General features: G+C 41.8%; 1 protein-coding gene across 1 annotated transcript in view; it reads left to right on the top strand.

The window, feature by feature from the left end:
* clpb (ClpB family mitochondrial disaggregase) overlaps positions 1-17065 on the top strand; it is a 34766-nt gene extending 17701 nt beyond the window's left edge. The window contains exons 7-16 of the mRNA XM_006799941.3: positions 2460-2574; positions 7576-7653; positions 12974-13029; positions 13158-13202; positions 14050-14211; positions 14315-14471; positions 14742-14815; positions 14921-15040; positions 16306-16410; positions 16670-17065. Of these exons, the coding sequence (XP_006800004.2) occupies positions 2460-2574; positions 7576-7653; positions 12974-13029; positions 13158-13202; positions 14050-14211; positions 14315-14471; positions 14742-14815; positions 14921-15040; positions 16306-16410; positions 16670-16867 (1110 nt within the window). The 3' untranslated portion in view covers positions 16868-17065. The remainder of the gene's footprint in view (positions 1-2459; positions 2575-7575; positions 7654-12973; positions 13030-13157; positions 13203-14049; positions 14212-14314; positions 14472-14741; positions 14816-14920; positions 15041-16305; positions 16411-16669) is intronic.
* The last annotated feature ends 1563 nt before the right edge of the window (positions 17066-18628 follow it).

Raw genomic sequence — 18628 nt, 5'->3', positions numbered from 1 at the left:
CACATTTCTTGCACACAGGCCGACGCTCCACAGGAGGTCTGTGTCAGTCCGCTTTGTGACTGACAGGTGCTTTGAATATTAAAGTTGTGAAAGCTGGTGGAGGTTAACTGGGGTTAAAAACACGCAACAAAGCTGCGTCATTGATCGGCGCATGTCATGACATGAGAGACTGGCTAAAGTGTGTTTAAGCGAGTTTTCTGGTGTATGTATGAAAAAGTCTTGGATGTTTCATAATGTAAAATGGAAGCTCACATCATTTACATCTCTGAATTATCAGAATCAACTTTATTGTCCAAGTATGAGGAGACATACAAGGAACTGGGGTCTTTTTTTCTTTCCATAAGTGCAAACAGTCAGTTGTGTTAATCTTCTGAAACATGATAATGAAACGTGCTTTACTCGAACTATGATGCATCTCATCGTTGGGATGTTTTTACTCTGACTCCAACAGTGAAGTCAAACTCTTTGGCAAAGAGTTATAAGCTAAATCAAGGGTTGGGTGCAGAGAAAGTGCTTATTAGCTCTATGAAAGCCATTACAGAAACCTGTTCTCCTTTGCCAAATGCTTTCAGGATAGGTCATTTCAGGGATTTTTTGTTTGTTTTTGTTCTTTAAGACATAATTGTGACGTGAAAAATGTGGTTTGATATTGTTTGGAAAGTTTGGCAGTGCTGAGATTTCATGGCTTCTGCCCGTCACTGCTCAGCTCTTGGTATTTCACAGGTGTGTAGCGGTAGACGTGAGGTCTGGCTTTTTCTTAAATAAAACTCGAGTTATCCGTAGTTATCTACCGACTTGACAGCAGGCTGGAGCTAAGCAAGATGGAGAGAGAGAATAAACAGCCTGGCTCCACTGCAGGGTAAAAACCTGGAGTCTAAGGAGACAAAGAGAGGAGGATAAATGAGTCGTGGGGTGGCTGAGAGAAAGGAGGAGAAACCAGGGGGTGTGAGCAACGCTAAAAGAATAGACAGAAGAAGGAGAGGAGGTGGAGAGATCAAGCTAAATCAGCAGAGGAGAGGAAATGGGTGTCAGAGAAATGGAGGTAGTCTGATAAAGAGGAGAGAGACGGGAAAGCAGATAGCTGCTTCGAAGTGGAAAATATGTTTCTAAAGTGTCCGGTGAAGGTAGCGTTACAGTAGTGAGATATTTAAGATGAAACAAACACATTTTAAATGTTTCATTTCACAGTTTAAGAAGTATGGCTCCTAATCCTTGAAGAATATTGTTATATAATATTTATTTTGCAGATTTTCTTACATAATTAATTACATACCGGTAATCACATTTTCAACAATCAGTAAACAGTTCTGTTTATTTACTGAAACTTGGCTGTTTCATATTTGCGATCTAAATAAAGACATAGATGATAACTTTTCATGTTTGACATTTTTATAATAGCATTTCTATTGGGTTTAATTAAATGTGTAAAGGCTAAAATCATATTTATCCCACAAAGATTTTACAGCCATGCACACATTACAGTCTCTGCTGTTAGACTCTTAAATAAGAAATAATTCCACAAAGAAAAACCTTCAACCTAGAAATGAAAAAGAAACTGATGTAGTTGTATCTATATGAGATTCTTATTTAGAGGTTTTTTGAATTATATTCAGAGGTACCAGGTAACGGTAATAGCAGATACACTTATTTAACTCCTTGTTAACATAATTATTTGATCAGCCAATCATAATGCAGAAGCTCAATGCCTTTAGCCACGTCAAGAGGACCTGATGAAGTTCAAAATAAGCATCAGAATGAGGAAGAAAGGGGATTTAGGTGACTGTGAATGTGGTGTTGTTGTTGGTGTCAGAGAGGATTGATGGAATTGATGATCTACTGCGAATTTTTTTTCCACACATACATCTTTGGGCTTCAAGTCGTCTAAAAAAGAGAAAATATCCAGTGAGCATCAGCTCTCTGTTAGAAAATACCAAAGGCCAGACTGCTTTGAGCTGATGGGAATGCAAGAGTAACATAAATAACCATTCTTTACAAGAGAGGCGTGCAGAAGAACATCTAAGAATGCACATACGTTGAACCTTGAAACCCCTTGATGGGCTATAGCAGCAGAATACCAGCCTGGGTGCTGCTAGCGTCTGCTAAGAACAGGAAACTGAGGCTACATTTCACACTGGATCACCAATACAGCAATAGAAAATTAGAAGAACAATGCCTGGTCTGGTTTTCTCAGACCAGACGCAAAAAGGTCTTAAGGAGTTTAAGATATTTAATTCATGCTTTCTTAATGAAGATCCCCAAGTTTGCACAAAGGAGAAAATTAATAACAATAACAACGTGAGCAGGAAAAGTGACATGCCCCACTGGCTAAGAGGCGATGATAGAGAGATGGAGAGGGACAGAAGCACAGCCTTTGTTTGTTTAAGAGCTGCTTATTCATTTTCACTCCCTTCTCTTCCGGATTCATTCACTCTCTTCTCCTTTTCTTTATCTCCACCTAGTTTCTGGAGTTACAGGCTCGGCGAGAGGCAGAGGAAAGGAGGAGGTTCCCCCTGGAGAGGAGGCTGAAGGAGCACATCATTGGACAGGAGGGGGCCATCAATACAGTGGCTTCAGGTAAATACACAAAAATACAAAACATCACTGCCTTTGTTTCACTTTTCTTTGTTTCCTTCAACATATTTACGTCGAGGAGGGCGACTCCTCTTACATCTTTCTCCTGTTCTCCTGCCTTCTCCACCAGCAGTAGGCGGGTTCGTACAGACCTGCGGAGGCTGTAATTGGTTAATTGTGATGAATGAGCTGTCTGTCAGGCGTACACAGGTGCTGTGTGCGTGTGTGTGTATTTGTGCGTGACAGCTGAAGAGGCCAGGCTTGGAGCCGCCAGTTAACACGATTACAGAGAGAGGAGACATACTACAGACCCCCCCTTCTCCTCCTCCTCGTTTCTCTCCAGCTTTCTGCTCGCCCCCCTCTGTCTCTGTTCTTCTCTTTCTCCATCATCTCTATCTCTGGGTCTCTTGTTTTTGATCTCCATCTCTCTCCTTCACTCTCCTGTCCTTCTTCCTCTTTGAAACATTGATGCACCTCCTGAATCTCCACTGTTTGTCCTCAAACACTACTGTTGGGGATGGGCAAACAGATGTAAACAAGAGAGGATGGGATGGGTGAAAGAATAAAAAAACAAACAAAAAAAAAACAAAAACTAAAAGATACAGGGACAAAGATGGGAGAATACAGGGAAATATCTGAGAACCAGAAAGCTTGTAGCTCTGACAGAAAGACAGAGTGTGTTTAGTGCTTAGAGGAAGGGAGGGAGGATGAGTTAGAGCACAATAACACAACCGACAGTAAAGAGCTGATATTACACCAGGCATCCATGGAGGCCATGTACTGTATTGATCTGCAGATGAGTTTGGGGGGGGGGGGGGGGGGGGGTTGTGAAAGGGTTCTGCAGCAGGGAGAGAGGCTGTGTGTTATTTTTATGATGTTGGACATTTTCTGTTTTAGATTTGTGAAAATAATTAACTCATTCCCAAAGCTAGAAACTGATATTACAGTCTATAACACATTAGAGAGAGCAAATACTGCAGAGTTTATAACCAACAAGGGAACAACTTTCATCCCTCTCCAGACCTCCGTAACTCTAATACTTCATCAAAAAAACAACACAAACTACAGATATGAGACAAACTACAGAGCTGTCTATAAAACTAAAGACAGTAGTTGTTACAAGTGTCAGAAGGGGAGGATAGTCGTGGGACTTGTAGTCTTTGGCAAGGCGATGAATGACTGTTGTTATCGCGAAAGCCGTACAAGACATCACCACAGAGAAATGGGAACAGCTTATTGATCTGTGTAGTGATTGATCTGTGTATTGTAGTGAATATATATCACACAACCACACACACAGGGAAAAAAACACTCAGAGGCAGATACAGATACCGAACCTACTAGAGCACACATCATCTCATGTGCAGCTACAGTTTGTAAAGGTGAGCCGAGCAGAAATCAGTCAAACTCTTGTCAGGAGGAGGGAAGTAGATATTTAGAGATGAGGAGATGACTCAGGAAAGAGAGATGCACTGCAGATAAGAAGATAAATGGGAGAAGGATGTAGAGATAAAGAGTGACCAGGCTATGTGTCTGCAAATACACGCCATATCCAACATTTTAATGCGCAGTCACTGGTTAAAAATGTAGAATTTTCATGATTAATCAGAAAGCAATTTTAGGATTAACCCAGGGTTTTCTGTATTACTGTAGTACATCACCATGGTAACCTATGATGCTAACCTAACCTGCACTGGAATGAGTTATGGTCATGATTAGTGATCAACAGTTTCAACAAGCTTCAAATGGGCTAAACTTTATTGATATAGTAAATCTTGTCCAGTCTTGCTTAAAGATCAACACACACAATCGTACAGCACTTTTAGTACGAAACCACTGTGCAGTACTTTTTTCCTGTTACACGCTCATTCTGCTGGTCTGTCTGTAGCAGCTGTGCTGCTCTTAGTCTTATATTTTTCACATATTAGTTTTATCTCCCTTTTTGTAAAAATCTGCTGCCAGAGCACAACTCCATGTTTCTGGTTAGTCATACACTGCTAATAGTGGTGTTTCAAGTGTTTGTCGTGAGACTGGGATAGGCTGGGTTAACTTATTGAGTTGATAACCACTGTGCGACCGCTTCGCCTGAGTAAGTGAAGCCTGATAATGGGAGGATATCCCGGGTGCGTTGGACTTGCTTCGTAGAAGTGATTGCAACGTTCCCAACTGTTCCAGCCAGAAACATTTGTTGTATATCGTTCGCATTTTAAAAATATTATAGCTAAAGAAAAAATGACAAAGATAACTTTAAACTTCCCACTCTATGATATAATTATGTGAAACGCACAAAAAAGAAACTGGAAACATATTTATCTGTTTATTGTTTTTGTTTTTTCTGTCTGCTCATCCTGTTCTTTTTTGTTTCAGCTCAAGTTATCTTATTGCACTGTAACATTTCAGGAGTGAAAGGGGAAGAAAAGTTTGGCAGTTTGATAGATGAACTGATTATTTTTTTGCAAAATTTTGCAGCTCAAAAATTGAAGAAAAACTGAGACGTGGTTTTCTTTCCCTCTTTTTTTTTTTTTTTTTTTTTCTTTTTTTCCCCGATGCGATGTCTTCAAAACGTCTGTTTTCACCTGAACTCCTCATGACGAACAGCTGGCCTGCAGCAAGACACAAAGTAGAAATACGCACACACAAACACACACACACAAACACACACAGGAAGGAGGTTAGATTGATCCAGGTTTAGCTCTCAGGGCTAAGAGTTATTGAAGAGAATCATCCCTCTGTAATCATGTTAGAGCCAACCAGACCTGCCCAATACACACTGCACTGAGAGTGTGTGTGTGCGTGTGTGTTTGTGTGTGTGTGTATGCATGTGAGAGAGAGAGAGACTGAGTGAGAGAGCTTTCATTTGTTTTGTGTCTCCTTCCTTTCCTTGTTGTTGTCAGGGTCCTTTGAGAAATGTCAATGTGCCCTTCTGTCAGAGTCGGTCTCAATCAGCTAAAACACGCACAACCACACAGAAGGTTACGCTGTCATTCACACAGCCATTGATAAAGCAGACAGAGCTTTGGAGCCCCTCTTGTCACTGTTCATCTCTGTGTCCATCTCTGACACACTTGTTTGTTTCTCTCCCTCATTCTCTATCTCCTTATCTCCATCACTCCTCTCTTAACCCCTCTGTATCGTCTTCTACATCTTTACTCCTCTTTCCTCTCCTTATCTGAGTTCCTCCCTCTGCTTCCCTGTGTAGCATTTCTCTCTGCCTCCCTCATTTGGCCCCTCCTCCTCTTCTCCTGCCAAGAATCTGCTTTTTATGATTATTAGCTATTAGTTGCTACTTTAACACTCACATGTCATATCTGTTGTATATTTTTTCAGCTGCAAGAGATTACAACAGCTGAGCAGGAGGGGAGTTGTTATCCTGGTGTAGGAGGACACGAAAAACACGAAACCTAAACATTTGGTCTGTGTTTTTGTCTTGCAGCTGATTAAGATGAGTGTCTTGAACTGCATTGCTCACACTTTTATCCTGGGACTTTGTGGGATTTTACCATAGAGGGTGTATAAAAACAATGGACATAGGTCTGAAAGGAAGTGTGTTAAATTTGCATTCTTTCTTATGGCCAGCAGGGGACGACTCTTCAGTGTGCACAAAGAAGTCAGTTTGTATTGGAAGTGATGCCACTGCTCCCATGATTTCTAACCTCAGCTGATTTCTAAGCATATTGCAGATGAGTTACAGTAAAAGAAAAGAAAATAATAATAATTGTCAGAATTGTTGCTATGACTGAGTAGGCAGGGTATTGGGTTTTGACTTACTACCAAAACCAAAAGACATTCCTCTGAACATGGTCAGGTACAAGGACAGAAATGAACATCTGTGAAAAAACAGCCGATATCTGAAGAAATTTGAAAACCTGGAGAACTGTTGCTCGAGAAAACTAGGAAGCAAAATATAAAGAAATGAAAGCGGTCTCAAAACGTTTGCACAGTGCCGTATGTGCTACAACACAAAAACTTGCCGTTTCAAATTTCACACATACACGCACTCTACCATCTTAATGTGATTTTGTTTTCATTATATTTACATCCTTTCTTTCAGAGGATAAACTGGCCTCCTGCCACATTATAAAGATAACTGCAGAATTTCTTCTGGCCAAAACTCTACTGAGAGATCTTGAGGTCATATTTGTGATATACCAGGACCTGTATATCTTTTGTACCCACTTTTTTAAAAAGGTGCTTCAAAGGGCCAACACACTGCGAAGCTGCTCTAAAAAAATGTATTTCCAGTTAGTCTGCATTGTAAGTGACCTAACATCTAAACCAAATGCCACAAAAAGAACCAAACAAAAAACGAAAAGCCTCAGCTGCTCAGGGGGAACCGAACCGGGACTTTTTTCCTCGGGGCAGGAGTAGTGCTAACCATCGATCCACCGGCTTTGGTCCTGTTGACTCTCTCAACAGGTTCTGACTTGGATGAGTTTGTGCTAGTGTCTGCTTCTTCGTTGAGTGGCTGAAACCACGGCCAAATACACTCTTTACTCCCCTCGAATCCACCTCATCATCTTGTCTTTGTGTATGTGTGCTAGTGTGGTTGCTGGGGTGATGGCAGGGATGGGTAGGCACTCCTCTTTAAGCAGGCCTGTGCGCCCGTGTGTGTGTGAGAGGCTGCGATCTATGCTAAACTGATTTCACCATGGCCGCGCCAGAGAGGCTAACACAATTACCGCTGGCTAATGGCCCCACTGACTGAGGGGGGAGGAGAGGCATCGTGGGTAGTTTTCTGGAGGTCTCTCATCTTGCTCTCTTGCTCTGTTTTCTCTCTTCTTCCTCTTTTTATTTCTTTTTCTTTTTTTTTCCTCCACCAACCGTCTCTGACCTTTTCTTCATCCCTGCTCTCTCACACTTTTATCATAGTTTCTGGGATGCCCGTCGTCCCCGGGGCAGCTTGGTTCAGATGGGTTAAACTTAGCACAAAAGCAAAGTCAACAAATGCAAATAACTGAAATAATGGGCTCCCTTTGTTTCTCTCCCTGTCTCTGTGCTCTGTAGCCATCAGGAGAAAGGAGAACGGCTGGTACGATGAAGAACATCCCCTCGTATTCCTCTTCCTGGGCTCATCGGGAATCGGTAATTCATTGTCTCTTCTGTCACACCCAACCCAACGCTTCAGTTCTCAAAGCGTGTGAAAGAAAAACTCTTCAGCCTCCTCGAAGCAGCAGCCAAAATAAACAGACTGCTTGAATACGTTAAGTTTGTTGACGCATGTAGAGTGTACTCAAACAAATTAATTCAGCAGTTTAATTTAATTACGCTGAAAAGAAACAGAGTACAGTGAACTGCGGAAGCACTCGTCACTTTGTAAACTGTAAACACAGATCAGAGCTAGCTTGTATGCAGTAAATGTGTTTGTCATCAGTGTGTCAAGAATGATGCTCAGGAGGATTCATCTGATGGTAAATGTTTAAAATGCCCTGTACAACAGGTTTAATATAAAGGAACAAAGAGAAAGCAATCATTGATTAACAAATATCTCAGTCATAAACTTCTGTTGAAAGTTGCTCAACAGAGCTAGTTTGTCACCTAAAGGTCGTCCTGTTCAGGTTTTAAGCCACGTTAAGGATGTAAGGATTGGTGGGTCTGTAGGTTTGCTAGTCCAGGCTCAAATTTATATAGCGCTTTTCGGGGCCCTCAAAGCGCTGTACAATTCCACTATTCATTCACTCTCACATTCACACACTGGTGGAGGCAAGCTACAGTTGTAGCCACAGCTGCCCTGGGGCAGACTGACAGAAGTGAGGCTGCCATATTGTGCCATCGGCCCCTCTGGCCAACACCAGTAGGTGAAGTGTCTTACCCAAGGACACAACGACCGAGACTGTCAGAGCCGGGGCTCGAACCGGCAACCTTCCGGTTACAAGACGAACCGCCAACTCTTTGAGCCACGATCGCCGCATAAATATAATTTTAAGCACGTGCGGTAACGATATATATCGCAATATATTATTTTCTTCTGTATAACGTATTTTCCACACTATAAGGCACACTTAAAATTCTTTAATTTTCTCAAAAATCGAGTGTGCCTTATGTATGAATTCTGGTTGTGCTTACTGACCTCGAACCGATTTGGGCGTGCAGAAATCTGTTAAAAATGTTTTGATGGATTGTCAGAGCATTACGGCTGCCATAGTGAGGAGCTTCGCGGAGTAATCTGGGTCCAAAACTCCGTCCGCTTCAGGTCCCAAAGTCAAACGAACACTGAGAGTTAAAAACGGTCTAAATTCTTTCATCTTCAGCGTTCAGCGTAAAATCATCAGCGTTGCTGCTTTACCAGGTGTAACAATTAAGTTTAACATCCAGGCATCCATGAAAACAGAATTTATTAAATTTAACGGAGTTAGAAGTTAACAGGAAGTGAGCTCGCTAGTTTCCTCCTAAACATGACATAGCATGTTCTGACTGAGAGATTAACACGTACAGCTCTGCTACCACTTCCAACATAAATGAAGACAGAAAACTAAACAGCAGTGGCATTTGCAGGGTTACTGAAGTTGGACTACCTGGTATATAATGTTGTGCTACGTGATTGCTAGCGACACAGCTATGTTAGCATAACATTAGCACTGTGAAGCTGGAGGATGAACGCCAACTTTTTTTCCACTCGATAAAAGTTAACGTGAGGGATTCTGGTGGTCAGGGACAAATGCAATCGCATAGCAGGATGCTATACACGGGCCAAACTTCAGTCAGGAGAACAACTGAGATTATTCATCCACAATACAAGGTTAGTTATTAATATACTGCAACAACATGGGAATAGAACAGCTACGAGAGAATTCAACATTAATGAATCAATGTTACAGAAGTGAAGCGGAGTTTTTGGTTTTCCCCATATTTCAAAAGTGCTTCATCTCTTTGCTATGACTGTCGCCCGGCATAATTTGCAGATGATAATGGTTGTAACCACTGCGATGCTTTCGAACAAAACAGGCGCAGCTTGATGACATCATCAACATGCGCTATCGCGATAGAGCGGTATAGTCAAAATCTCTATCGTTGGCCAAATTTATATCGTTTCTATCATATATCGTTTCTATCGCCCACCCCTAATTGACACATACTTCTCAATCTTTGAATTCTGGCGCGCTCTGTCGTAATGCCTAAGGTTTATAAAATCACACACCTAGCCATGAAGGCTGCCTTTACAAACATTTGTGAAAGAATGAAAGAGCTCACTGAATTCCAGTGTAGTCCTGTAAAAGGATGCCACTTGAGCTCTAAGTGATTTTACTGCAGAGTGGAAGTGTTTAGGAACCACAGCAACTCAGCCATGAAGTGTCAGAGAACATAAAGTTATAGAGCAGAGTTTCAGAATGCTTAAAAGTCACAGACACTCTGCTGACTCAGTAACGGCAGAGCTCCATTAACATCAGCACAAGAACCACACCTTGAAGCACCAGCAGCTTCAAGGTGTGGGCTTCTATGGACCAGCAGCTCCTCTATTGTAATGTGCAGGTTGTCCAGTACTGGGGTGGCTGTTGGTCAAGAGGTGAAGCAGGTCATCTACTAACTAGAGATGGGCCGATCCGATATTACGTATCGGTATCGGTCCGATACTGACGTAAATTACTGGATCAGATATCGGAGAAAAATAAAAAAATGTAATCCGATCCATTAAATATCAAAAAAGCACCGCGCAAAACTTGCGACATGGCGTAACTCGGCCCATAACCGTAGCACATCGCAGCAGTACGGGTCACGTGATAGAGCGGCTGTGTGTATTTGTAGCCTCGCTAGCAATCCAGCATTTCATCTCCGAGGAAGTGATCCCAGAGAGAAGTAAAGGAAGTGTGTAAGTTCATCTCTGAATGTTTATAAAGCATTCCTGCGTTAAGCTTAACAACCGATATATGGAGCGACTGCCTTTTCTCTCCCCCTCCCTCTCCTGCTGCTACTTCAATCATGAAACTGATAAATGATCAGCTGATCGGCTTTTCTGTCGCGAGTCCAGAAACCAGCGGCTGAACAACAGCAGCACGTTTAAGCTTGATAAGCTGTTGTTAGAATTAATTTAATATTACTTTCTACACCAGGATCCTTTTCTACCTAGCTGACGGCTGGTAACTGTGCAGGGGCGGATCTAGCAAAGTTTAGCCAGGGGGGCCGATAGGGCATGAACAGGGAAAAGGGGGGCACAAAGACATACTTTTCTTTCTTATTCTCATTTAAAATGTCTAGCTTTTAATAAATAATTATACGAATCTTACACCCAAAGTTTTAATCTGATGTAAAATGTATAGAAGTCCATTACTGTATATAGTAACTATTAAGTCTAATATACCCTAGTAAGCTATAGTACTTTTTCCTTTGGGAAGATACCATCTGTGCAGTCTGCAATTCTGTTGAAGAAAGATGTTGAATCTATTTAATTATTCTTGAAAAATAACTGATTTCTGTGTATTTTTTTTTCACACTGCATCAAATTATAGTTGATTACGTCAATTAAGCATCATGGGGTGGGGGGTGCTTCCCTATTTTTTTATTTTTATTTTTATTTTTTTTTTGCTGGGAGTTTTAGAACCCTATTAGTTAGGTTGCTTAATATTTCTGCTAAGTACTCTTTAAAATACCAGAATAGGGAGGATGGAGTAGGTTTCATTAGATTGATCAGTATTGCTGAATTATGAAATATTTTGGGTGCAGTGTATTTTTTGCATACAGGTATAACAGAATAGCTTTAGTGTTTGTTTTTTTTAACTTGAGTATGAACTTATACAAAAAGCAGCAAGTTATTTAAAAAAAAATGTTTTATTGATTAAAAAACACACTATATCGGATTCATATCGGTATCGGCAGATATCCAAATTTATGATATCGTTATCAGTATCGGACATAAAAAAGTGGTATCATGCCATCTCTACTACTAACTGGACGTTTGGTGGCTTGATCCCCTGGCTGCTCCAGTCTGCAGTTTATCATATCGTGGGCTGTTGTCATGAAACTGACTGATTTGTTTGGAAGTGTGACAGGAAACAGCAGTTCGACAGTTTAAAACACAATCAGCTTGATGAGCACCACAGCTGGCAAATTAGTGCATGGGTGGGACTAACGGTGTCATCAGGCTGTGTGTGATTGGTTAGGGAAAACTGAATCCCCCTGATGAAGAGGAAGAAACGTTAGACTGAAGATGGAAACGCAGTATGGTACTGTTTAGCTAACAAACTCATTTTGAGTTGGGCAGTTTTGATATGTGGATGGCAACTTTGAGCTCCTGAATAGGGATGGTGAGGAGATTTGGTAGTAATATAAATATTCATGCGAAGTAATAGACTCCACCAACTGTACTAGTACCACAGTGTTTATCAGTTAGTACCTGTCTTTGCATGTTAAAGTTTCATTAGCACTGGGATGCCAGGACATTTTTATATCGGCATAATAAAGTCCCATCAAATTTCCAGTCCTTTGTTTACTGTAACCCATTGAACTCTGCATCCACCTGCTTGCAAAACACAGCTGGAACCTCTGTGTGTGTGTGTGATCAAATCAACAATAGCGAGTCGTGTCAGTTAACCGTATTCACTGGGGATGGTGGGTTGAACTGAGACTGACTGTCTGGACATTTCTGCTGCAGCAGATCCACCCCACTGCTCCTCTATCCATGAACGTCTTGAAATATCCTAGAGGATAGATATTAAAGCAAACCTGTGATGCAGAGTGTTGTGTTTGAGCGGGCCAAAGTATCAAAAAGGGGTTCTGCTAATTACAGTTTTGGTGTTAAAGCAGAAAACCTGAGGAGGACATAAGTGGTTAAATGTCCTCAATCATCAGCAAGATTTGGAAGTGTTTGTGTGTTGGAGTGAAGGCAGTGGGAAGAGAGGGGAAATATTAAGGGCCAGATAGATGGCTAAAAAGAGGGAGATGGTGAAATGACAGGGCAGAGAGATAGATGAGGGAGAGACGGTGTTCATATTCTCTGTTCCCTTCAGCGACAAACAGTGGCCATGAGACATCAATATTAAACACAGCAACAAGACAAACACACAGACACACACAGCCTCGTTCACACACACAATCATCATACCCATATGCATAGCAAACACAAGACATCAATATCACATATGAGCATTTATATGCAGAATATTTTACTGGCAAGCATAATGTGTGCTTCTGGAGAGCTGGAGATGATTGAAAGCTTTGTGGAGGGAGGCACTGGGATTTAGGCCAGCACTTAGCGAAGGAGAGAGATTGTCTTTCTGTCTGAAATGAGTAAGCTTGTTTTCCTGAATTCCTGAAATCTCTGCATGCTGATGTAAAGGCGGAGACTGTATTTTTTTTATTTATTGAGAACAAAGTAATTAAATGGTGAGGGGGAGGGACTGTTCCTGTTGCCTAATGACCAATTAAATGATGCATTTGTTGTGTGTGACGGGTTCAATGATGTGTCTCACAGGAAAGACGGAGTTGGCTAAACAGGTGGCTCGTTACATGCACAAGGACATTAAAAAGGTATGTGACGTAGCAGCGTTTGTATAGATACAAAATGCATGTCAAGAGTCTTAATTTGGTGGAATGAGTTTGATTACAGTGTATGCAGTAGTGCTTCTTTTGGAAGTTAACCCGTCCTGTGATTGCAGGGTTTCATCCGCATGGACATGTCGGAGTTTCAGGAAAAGCACGAGGTAAGGCCTCGTTACACACACGCGAAAACACAAAGTATGCACTGAATAAGCTGCTCCACACAAGTTCATTTATTTCAGATGAGAGCAGCTGCTAGCAGCGTCTTCCTGCTGCAGATGCATGGCAGTGATGCATTGGATTAATTCTGTTTATGTAATCGTAATAGATTCATAAACCAAAATTAATGATGTTGGGGGTTTTTTGTTCTTCCCTTTGTGAAACTTTTTGTGATGAATACATTTAATCAGTTTTTCAGAGTTGCATTGTTTTACAGTGTCGTGTTGTCACAGTCACCACAGTGTTTGGACTTTCTCTGCATAGTTTGTGGCAATGAGGAGCTTTATAGATGCTAGAAATCGAAGGTCTGTTGTTATTCAGAAAAGCTGCGTCAGATGCATAAGTGAAACACTGAACACAGCAAGCTGGTGATTACAGCTGCAAAGATTATTATGAACATCTTCAGATAATTTGTAATCAGTAAAATGTTTGAGATTTTCATGGCTAGGATTGGAGCTTGGGGGCTGACATGGACTCTACCATGAAAGGCCCTCTGAGATTAAAGGCAGCAGCTCTGCTTTACCTCATTTGAGATAAGTCTATACATTTTCCTGTCATTTGAAATAATGTTCAACAAAATTGGTTATTGAAGTGCTTCAGAAAACCTCTTTTGGATGCACTGAAAACGTTCCCGATGCAGCAAACAGGATCATGGTGTGAAGCGTGTGGAAATATTGAATTCTCTGTTGCAGAGGGTGGCTGAGCATACTTATTTAGTGTGATCCTGATAAAACGAATCAGCTTGTTGTGTTATTTAGACTTATTGTGCATCTTTTCTCTGTCCGCGCTCAGGTGGCAAAGTTCATTGGCTCTCCACCGGGATATGTGGGACATGAAGAAGGCGGTCAGCTGACCAAGCTGTTGAGGGCGTGTCCTAACGCTGTTGTCTTGTTTGATGAAGTGGATAAGGCCCACCCCGATGTCCTCACCATCATGCTGCAGCTCTTTGATGAGGCGAGCACACAGCTTCTTACGTCCATCGTGTGCGTGTATGTCCGTCTTTGATAAAACAGAAATAAACTGAAACTTTATTTGATTGGTGGTGTTCTTCTTTCAGGGTCGTCTTACAGACGGTAAAGGAAAGACAATCGAATGCAAAGATGCCATCTTCATCATGACGTCGAACGTCGCAAGTGATGAGATAGCCCAGCATGCATTGCAGCTCCGCCAGGAAGCCGAGCAGGTCAGCCGCAGGAAGCTGGCCGATAACCTCGGTGAGAGAAACGCCCTAACGTGTATATGCAGCCTGGCTAATGTGCTCCGGTCTTCACACTGATGACACTGTACAATGTGATTATACATTTCCATCTGATGTTGTGTTAAACGGACACAGAAATTAAATTATCTACAAATTAACTTTGTCATGTTGCAGTTAATTTTCTCATTCTTGCAAAATAAAGGAACATTGTAGCACTGTGATAACAGCTTTCAGATGATTAAAAACCAGAAAGGACATTATTGCTCATCTCCTCCTTTTCCTCCAGAGGATGTACAGAAAAGTGATGACATTAAAATCTCCAGACAGTTTAAAGAATCTGTGATTCGACCAATCCTGAAGGTAAAACACATGATGCACACAAATACGTAAAAACCATCTTGTTTGGTGTAGCTACAGACAGGCTGCAGGGTCTGAGAGGCTCATGGGCCTTTTGTTCCTCTGTAGGCTCATTTCCGGAGGGACGAGTTCCTGGGCCGTATCAATGAAATCGTCTACTTCCTGCCATTCTGTCACTCAGAGCTGCTACAGCTGGTCAGCAAAGAGCTGAACTTCTGGGCCAAAAAGGTACGAGAGCCCAATCTTTACAGTCATTTTTAGTCTCTCTGCTTCTGAGGTTATAAATAAAGAAATTATGCAAGATCAAGTCCTGCTGAGTCTTAATGCAGAAAACGTTACACAGCTTTAAAAATCCTGCCTCGCGAGTCCTTTTATGATTTCTATTTTAACTGATATTAACAGAGGTTGCTGGCAGCACTGATGGGTTGTTTAAGTGCGCCAGAGGAATGCACAAATTTGTTCCAGCTTCCATATTGCTGTTTGGATGCCCACTTTAACAACAAGTGGGCCGATCAGCTGTGTGTGGATCTGAGAGGAGCAGAGGTGGAGTCTCCTCTGGACGCCCGTCTTCACAGCACCACATTTCTAACACAGGTGTCCTCCTGTGGGGACCTGCAAGGCCTCACCCACTTCATCAGTCGCTGCTGAGCTGCGCAGAAACACACACGGATCAATACTGTGTGCCACTGTTACTCCCTGTAATGTGATTACAGTGTTTAACATGTGGAGCCTTCATCAATATTTAATTATTAATATTACAGCTGGTGTCCTGACAGCAAACATGGGCCCTGCAGGCAACAGATAGGGACCCGACTCATTTCAGTTTCTCTGTTTTGAGTGGTGTTGTAGCTCTTGTGGGTCTGATATTTGGGTCTTCATGTCTGATAATGAGTTGTCTCAGTCTACATCTTGAAGCGATGCAAACAGCAGAAATCTCATTATTACTGAATAATCCCACAAGGCTTTTGTTTGTGGCTTGTTTATATTAGACAAATTAAATGTTTAGAGCTTTTATTATTATTGCCTCGCTACATATCGATAGAAAAACATGGCGTCTTATTTACTGATTGAAGTGTTAACATCTGAAGCTAAATGAGCTGCTCTGATCACTACTATTGACCGGCGTTTGATTAAAATGTATTAAGGGCCTGTTGATTAGCGTCAGCAGACATGCTGCTTGACACAGTCTCCTCTCTGCTGCTGTGTCTCTCGCTCGCTCTCTCTTTCCACCCATTTTGACTCTGTTCTTTGTCCTCTCTGACAGATTTGTGTTTTCCTGATATTCTGCAGGTCTCACCCTCGGCCCTATTGTAACATTGCGCTCTCTCTCTCTCTCTCTCTCTCTCTCTCTCTCTCTCTCTCTCTCTCTCTCTCTCTCTCTCTCTCTCTCTCTCTCTCTCTCTCTCTCTCTCTCTCTCTCTCTCTCTCTCTCTCTCTCTCTCTCTCTCTCTCTCTCTCTCTCTCTCTCTCTCTCTCTCTCTCTCTCTCGTCAGGCTAAACAGCGGCATGATATCACTCTTCAGTGGGATCGCCCAGTACTGGACCTGTTAGCAGGCGGCTACAACATGCATTATGGAGCTCGTTCCATCAAGCATGAGGTGTGCAGGCACTGTAACATACGCATTGGTTTTTAGGAGTAACCCTTGAAGTGGTTTATGTCATATTTAAGGCCTCCTTATAGAACAAAATCACAACGTGATTCCTTTATACAGGAAAAATCCTGCACATAAAGACAGCAGTCATATGTTGGAACAGCTTTAGATTGCACCTCAAAAAATTCTTGAATGTGATATTTAAAAAGCCTGACTTATAAATCTGATCTCCACCTGACCTCTGACTCTGTCACTGATCCATCAGGTTGAGAGGAGAGTCGTCAACCAGTTAGCCGCAGCGTACGAGCAGGAGCTGCTGCCCAAAGGCTGCACGCTGCGTCTGTCTGTCCAATCAGAAGGCCAGAAAGAGTACGGCACGCCCAGCCTGCGCCTCGAAGTGGTTGGAGAGGACAGCTCATCCAGAACGCTGGACATCCGTCCACCACTCAGCCCTGAACACTAACAACAAAGGATTAAAAATGCGAGCATACACTGAACAAAAGAACGTGTTGGATTTACTTCATTCAGTAGTGGACATTAGATGCACACAGATGTTTTGCTATGGCAGCAACTTAAACAGAGTTAAATTAACACTAGTTATTCGTATTTAATAAACCTGTGCAATGTGTGTTGATCAAATGTGATTGAAACATTGAAATGTTTTGATGAAGTTTTTCAATTCAATTCAATTCAATTCAATTTTATTTATATAGCGCCAAATCACAACAAATGTCGCCTCAAGGCGCTTCATAGATACAGAGAAAAGCCCAACAATCATATGACCCCCTATGAGCAAGCACTTTGGCGACAGTGGGAAGGAAAAACTCCCTTTTAACAGGAAGAAACCTCCGGCAGAACCAGGCTCAGGGAGGGGCGGCCATCTGCTGCGACCGGTTGGGGTGAGAGAAGGAAGACAGGATAAAGACATGCTGTGGAAGAGAGACAGAGATTAATAACAGATACGATTCAATACAGAGAGGTCTGTTAATACATAGTGAGTGAGAAAGGTGACTGGAAAGGAAAAACTCAATGCATCATGGGAATCCCCCGGCAGCCTACATCTATTGCAGCATAACTAAGGGAGGATTCAGGGTCACCTGGTCCAGCCCTAACTATATGCTTTAGCAAAAAGGAAAGTTTTAAGCCTAATCTTAAAAGTAGAGATAGTGTCTGTCTCCCGAATCCAAACTGGAAGCTGGTTCCACAGAAGAGGGGCCTGAAAACTGAAGGCTCTCCCTCCCATTCTACTTTTAAATACTCTAGGAACAACAAGTAGGCCTGCAGAGCGAGAGCGAAGTGCTCTAATAGGGTGATATGGTACTACAAGGTCATTAAGATAAGATGGGGCCTGATTATTTAAGACCTTGTATGTGAGGAGCAGGATTTTGAATTCAATTCTGGATTTAACAGGAAGCCAATGAAGGGAAGCCAAAACAGGAGAAATATGCTCTCTCTTTCTAGTCCCTGTCAGTACTCTTGCTGCAGCATTTTGAATTAACTGAAGGCTTTTCAGTGAGTTTTTTGGACATCCTGATAATAATGAATTGCAGTAGTCCAGCCTGGAAGTAATAAATGCATGAACTAGTTTTTCAGCGTCACTCTGAGACAGGATATTTCTAATTTTAGAGATGTTGCGCAAATGGAAGAACGCAGTCTTACATATTTGTTTAATATGTGCGTTGAAGGACATATCCTGGTCAAAAATGACTCCAAGGTTCCTCACAGTGTTACTGGAGGCCAAGGTAATGCCATCCAGAGTAAGAATCTGGTTAGATACCATATTTCTAAGCTTTTCAGCGCCGAGTACAATGACCTCAGTTTTATCTGAGTTGAGAAGCAGAAAGTTAGTGGCCATCCAAGTTTTTATGTCTTTAAGACATTCCTGCAGTTTAACTAATTGGTGTGTGTTATCTGGCTTCATGGACAGATAGAGCTGGGTGTCATCTGCATAGCAGTGAAAATGTATGCTATGTCTTCTAATGATGCTGCCTAGGGGAAGCATGTATAATGTAAACAGAATTGGTCCTAGCACTGAACCCTGTGGAACTCCATAAGTAATTTGAGCTCTTGGAATATTTTAATCCTTCACAATTTTCTCACTTTATTCAAACACTATTCAATAACTTTAACCAAATACTACATGTTGGTATTATATTCTAGTATGAAATATACAATTTTCCAATGGAGGCCTTATAACAGATTGTATTTTTCTCTTCCAAGTTGC

This window comes from Neolamprologus brichardi, chromosome 14 (genome assembly GCF_056152115.1).
Source record: "Neolamprologus brichardi isolate AB-2024 chromosome 14, ASM5615211v1, whole genome shotgun sequence".
NCBI classification, from domain to species: Eukaryota; Metazoa; Chordata; class Actinopteri; order Cichliformes; family Cichlidae; genus Neolamprologus; species Neolamprologus brichardi.
The sequence above is the reverse complement of the archived record's forward strand: the minus strand, read 5'-3'. Positions and strand labels throughout refer to the sequence as shown.